The following is a 5,233-nucleotide window of genomic DNA, read 5'->3' as shown; positions in this document are numbered from 1 at the left end:
TACGTCATCAGTCGTGCCGAGTTTATTTAGGAATTCAAAAACAAATCAAAACGTGCAATAATAATAATAATAATTAATAATAATAAACCCGCTATGGTTCAAATTTAAATCACAGATATTGATATCGCATCAATTGCTCTTTGCCACTTTTTCTAAAAACTTTTGTAATTTATTCATTCTTTGTACCGTAAGATTTTTAATATCCGTACTGATCAAAATTCTTCCATGTGTTTCTGACCGGTTCTTTACATGAAGAATCTTGAATAATTTGAGTTACAACATATTTAATCTCCCTTTAAGATCAATAAAATATTTTTTGAATTGACCATGGCAGCATATGCGGGGCTTAAAATCTGAGGAAGCTGATCTGTCAGTAAAACCATCAGGTTCAAAACAGATCGAAAGCCAAATATTAGCCTGCCCTCAAATATGTACTATATTAACATATTTGAAACATTGGGCTACAAATAGATGCTGAACTGCATCTGTTGATTTACTAGATCAGCTCTTACATTTAGAAAATTTTAATTACCATTACTTGATCCACTTAACAGCATTTCACCTTCATTGCACTTCTAGCAGTAGTTGTGTCCAAGTATATATTTATTTTTATAGAAAGCCTGGATAGCTCCATTAGGCCACAAAAACTTGATTTTTAAAAAAATGTTTCATATTTCTACTTTTATAAAATATATCATTGTAAAAACAGATCTGCAATTCACATTAGAGTCAACATGTATTATAAATAGAACATTTATTGACTCTGCACCCTTTTATTCATGTTTATCCCTTATTGTAGCCGAATAAAAAAAAACAAAAAAAAAAACAGAAAACAAATATATAAAGATGTTTGCTTTATTGGTCATGACAGGAAAAGTGAATATTTTATTCAACATCTTGCTCCACCACGGTGGTTTTTTCGCTGACGTAAATGCCGTCCAGGAACTTCCTGATGTCCTTCTTTCTGACCGTGGTGGCCTGCTGGATCAACGCCGCTGCAGAGAAACAGGAGAGCCGCAAATCAGAGCAGAAACTTACTCTGAAACATGATGGGGGAAAAATACCAGTGCATGCTTATTTCTCAGGGCCTGGTCTGAAGAATGAAAGCAAAGATTTAATCATGAAAAGGAAAAGTGACGCACAAAGCTGGGAAGATTTAAAGTCGAGCATAAAATGATGCAAAGCATGCACAGGTGAGTAATAAAGAAGGTGTAAATACAGGTAAACATCCTGTTAAATAGTTTGAAAAGAGAAAAGTGGTTTTAAAATTGAAAAATAAAGATCTCTTAAGTGCAAGCTTAGAATTTAAATAGTGCCAAATTTATCCATTAAATGCTTTTGTTTCAGGAGCATTTTGTTAAAATTTTTACTTTATGAAAAAACAACTCAGCCCTAAGTTCACCTGGAGTTTAATGCTGAGTTTTGCCGACAAATCACATATCAGGAGAATGAATAGACTCCTTGATTTTATGATTACTGACGCTTGACAAGTTTAAGGTGGGAAGCATGCAACAGATAAATCTGCGACAGAAAGAAAAGTTCCAGGAAAACAAACAAGATGGGCAGAAAAAGCGAGACGTTTCCATGCAGGGCAGGCAGACGGCATCATCTAACCTCTACACCAGCAGATGTTTTCTCTACTGGTCTGCTTCCACTACTGTTCCCTTCTCAGACACGTAAATGCCGTCCAAGAACTTTCTGATATCCTTGTTTTTGACTGTGGTGGCCTGCTGGATCAGAGCAGCTGGAACAGAGGAGGACGAGCAGCAAGTCACAACACCATCACTTCTGCCCAAACGTTTCTGATGCATTTTGAACATCTGCAAAAAGAAACTAAACCAGCAACTTTACACAAACGAGCTCAACTTCATCCGACCGTTTGGTGGCAGGAGAGGGCGACCCGACGCATTACAGCCGTCAACAGAACTTCTTATTGCAGAGTTTATTTCATCCTGACGGACAGAACGGCTCTGATAACGTTAATGAGACACACCTGAGTTTGACACCAACTCGATGTCGTTTCCCTCCAGGACCAGCTCGTCCTTCTGGGCTGCTGACAACGCGCAGTTAACTCCTGGAAGCAAAAGGGAAGATCATTTTTAATATGATACCATGAGACCAGATTTGGTTTTTTTTTTTTACTAGATTATAATCCAATAAAAACTCAAAAGTTTATTTGTAGGTGAGAAAATCAGTTCTGAAGCAATAATATTTTCTCTCATTTCATATTAGTTTTGATCAAACAATTGGCTCTGTGGATATTATGGTTCAAAAAACAAATATCAAAACATTTATGACTTCTATTAATATTTATATACAGTTATTCTATCAGAATGACTGTTTTAGACAACATTTTAATGATGCAATAAAAAAAATAATCACAATGTAGAGAGCGCTAAGACTTCAAAGAGCTTCTTTGAGTTTTAATCACTTCATGTAGATTTAAACAAAGAAAGCTAAATATTTGTGGACATTTATAAATTATTTACTGTCCCTTTGCTACATTAATACATTCCTGTATTTTATAAAAATTATAAATTAAAGGCAACCGACTTATGAAAATACAGGAGCCTTAGTGCTGTAAAGATTTTAACAATTTGCTGATCTGAGAATAACAGGAAAGTTCAAACAATCTTCAGCATTTTCTGCAAATAAAAGATTAAATGTTTGGTTAATATTACCAGAACATTTGGTAATATAGGGCCAGGCGATATGGATTAAGAATAAAATCTCAGTTTTTTATGCCAAATTCGATTTCCAATTTTAAAACAACACTTCCCACTCACATTTTTCCTAAACAACTAAAAAAAGACATCAAATATCAAAGATTTGGCATTTGTTTCAATAACAAAACAAATGGAAGCTTTAAAATATGCTTGGTAGATTGTGGGTGAGCTAACATCACTATGGAAACCCAAGTGGTGGATTTGTAGAGGGAAAAAAATCCAAATTTTCCAAATTAAAGCTTCAAAAACAGAAAGTCTGATAAAAATCAGTCAATTTATTGCCCAGCTCTAGGTAAAATAACAATTCATGTTGGAATATCTTCAAAAAAAAAAAAGAGAGAGAAAAACAACCAAATCTGCCCAACACGGTTTTGTAAGTTTATATTTACTACTATTCTATTTAACCCACTGAATGTGATCATTTTGCCTTTAAACATTCCTGCCTTTCAAAAAAATCTGGCCAACCACCATTTTCATCCTTCCCACTAAGTCAAAGCGCGACTTTTCCAAGCTGACAGGAAGTGAATACATCAGATTTTCACGCACTCCAGAGTCTCCACAGTGTGAAGCCGACTCACCAGGCCTCATCCTGACACGGCGGATGTACTTCTCTCCCAGAAAGTTCCTGATTTCCACAAGACTCCCACTCTCCTGAATGACCACGTTGATGGGGAAATGGGCGTACACAGAGCGCATCTTATACCGGAAACCCTGCAGCAGACAACAGGAGTGACGTCAACGATCAAAAACAAACAGATCCACGTTGTTAATTGAGAACAGAGGCAGCCCAAGTGGCTGCAGTTTTGTCCCAGAAGGTGAACCTCACCAGAGTGACGCCCTTGATCATGTTCTGGACGTGGCTGCAGATGGTGCGCACCGTGGCCAGCTCCTTCCTGTTTCCCCACCATTTCTCCACACGAAGCTAAACAACACAACACAGGGATCCGTTTTATACAGCCTCACATGTCAAATTACGGCTAAAATCGCTCAGATGGTTGATAACTTGACAATAAAGGAGTACAACCAAACAAAAATGTCAAATTGACATCGTGCTCTTTTTATCCTGTATTGAAGCAGGGATGCACCCCAGCACCAGCTCCATTGCTAATGGTTAAACTTTCTTTGTATATACTCATGCAGCACCATTTCAGTAACAGATTGTCATTCATAGCTACCTTCTTCTGTTTCTTGCCCAGCAGGCTGAGCTCCAGGTTGATGTGGTTGAACTCCCGGGTGAGTTTACCACGGGGCCCTTTGACAATCACTGTTCGCCCCTTTAACCTGACCTCCACTGGCAAACAACACAAAAGTCAGTTTAAAAACATTACAACATATTTATTCATGTTAATCTGTGCAGCAGCAGCTTCTTACCATTGTCAGGGAGGTCGACGGTCTGGCTGCTGAGAATGGTCTTCATTCTACACACACGCACAAAACAAGTGTTATATTTGAGTCTTGTTTCAACACTTTAACTCAACACTCAATAGGTTGGATAGCTAATGTAAATGTTCTGATAGATGCAACATTAGCATGTGTGATTTGAGCTTGAATCAAGCCAGCCTAGATGTAGTCACACTGACTGAGCTAATGCTAACACAGAGCTACACTATTCCACCCATAGTTTAATAAAAAAGACGAAATTTTCCACTCCAGAACAGTCACACAAACTACCAGGAGTTGTTCAAACCCCACTGTTGTAACTGAAAGTTTAATCAGCCGTCGCCATTAACAAAAACAGACCCGTCAGGCCGCAGACGCTTAAGCTGTGGACAAACTTATTATCATTTCTCCACATAAACTAAAAACTGAATAAAAATATAGTTCATATTGTGAAATTTGACGTCTTCGGTGTCTTGATGTTAAAAAATAAATAGAAACGTGTGTTAATAGACTCAGATGAAGTTAGATGAAAACTCCGAAACAATATCACAGCTATTCTCACCTCGCCGGTAGCAGAGGAAAGGAGGACGGAAGGGCGTCATGACGCAATTGTAGGAGCCCATCAGCAGCCGTTATAATTGATTATCGAACTCTATAATTTGGCGTCACTCAAAATGTGACAGAAAAGTATATTTTGGAATGGAGTAGAAACAACAGAGTATATACGTTAGCGAGTGTCTTTTATGAAAATCTACTGGCTTTATTTACAAACTTTAAAATAATGAAAGCCCTATTTACCTAAATGCAGATTAAACCAAAGTTACATTTTCACAATAGCAGTGTTTTATTTGCATTACTTATATTTTAAAAATTAGCAAAGAAAATTGTAACTGATTTTAAATTTGGAAAAATATAAGAAAACTTAAATTGAGTAAGATTATACACAATACTTGAGCTGTAAACTGGGACTCAGACGTACTAAAACTAAATACGTATTGGTATAGCAAGCAAAATCACTTAAATTTCATTATTAAGTACATAGCCTTTTATAATGTATGGTACTGTTTTGAGGAAAAACTTTGAAACCAGAGATATCTGATATTTCCCAGTCAGCTTTCGTTTCATGA

The 5,233-nt window shown here is 36.8% G+C and overlaps 1 protein-coding gene across 2 annotated transcripts; it reads right to left on the bottom strand.

Annotated features, from left to right (window-relative positions):
• Positions 1 to 837: 837 nt before the first annotated feature.
• On the bottom strand, positions 838 to 4,715 carry rpl9 (ribosomal protein L9). 2 transcript variants are annotated; one of them, XM_016671357.1, is made up of 8 exons: positions 4,669 to 4,715; positions 4,098 to 4,144; positions 3,902 to 4,017; positions 3,553 to 3,648; positions 3,305 to 3,437; positions 1,994 to 2,074; positions 1,615 to 1,744; positions 838 to 1,039 (listed from the first exon to the last, which is right to left on the bottom strand). In XM_016671357.1, the coding sequence occupies exons 2-7, from the start codon at positions 4,141 to 4,143 to the stop codon at positions 1,638 to 1,640; spliced, it is 579 nt and encodes a 192-aa protein (XP_016526843.1). In that variant the 5' UTR covers position 4,144; positions 4,669 to 4,715; the 3' UTR covers positions 838 to 1,039; positions 1,615 to 1,637. The 2 variants fall into 2 exon arrangements, with proteins under 2 accessions (XP_016526843.1, XP_007551990.1); XM_007551928.2 differs by having other exon boundaries at positions 838 to 995; positions 4,669 to 4,714.
• Positions 4,716 to 5,233: the final 518 nt, after the last annotated feature.

The sequence above is a fragment of the Poecilia formosa genome, unplaced genomic scaffold, assembly GCF_000485575.1.
Source record: "Poecilia formosa unplaced genomic scaffold, Poecilia_formosa-5.1.2 Scaffold44, whole genome shotgun sequence".
Lineage (NCBI taxonomy): Eukaryota > Metazoa > Chordata > Actinopteri > Cyprinodontiformes > Poeciliidae > Poecilia > Poecilia formosa.
Note: the sequence above shows the minus strand (reverse complement) of the source record. Positions and strands in the feature narration are given on the sequence as shown.

Excerpts from the sequence above, each read along its gene's own strand:
- rpl9 (XM_016671357.1), bottom strand. The coding sequence starts at position 4,143 with ATGAAGACCATTCTCAGCAGCCAGACCGTCGACCTCCCTGACAATG. Across the intron at positions 4,018-4,097 it reads CGTCGACCTCCCTGACAATG|TGGAGGTCAGGTTAAAGGGG; the intron begins GTAAGAAGCTGC and ends GTTGTTTGCCAG. Across the intron at positions 1,745-1,993 it reads CGAGTTGGTGTCAAACTCAG|CTGCTCTGATCCAGCAGGCC; the intron begins GTGTGTCTCATT and ends CCTCTGTTCCAG.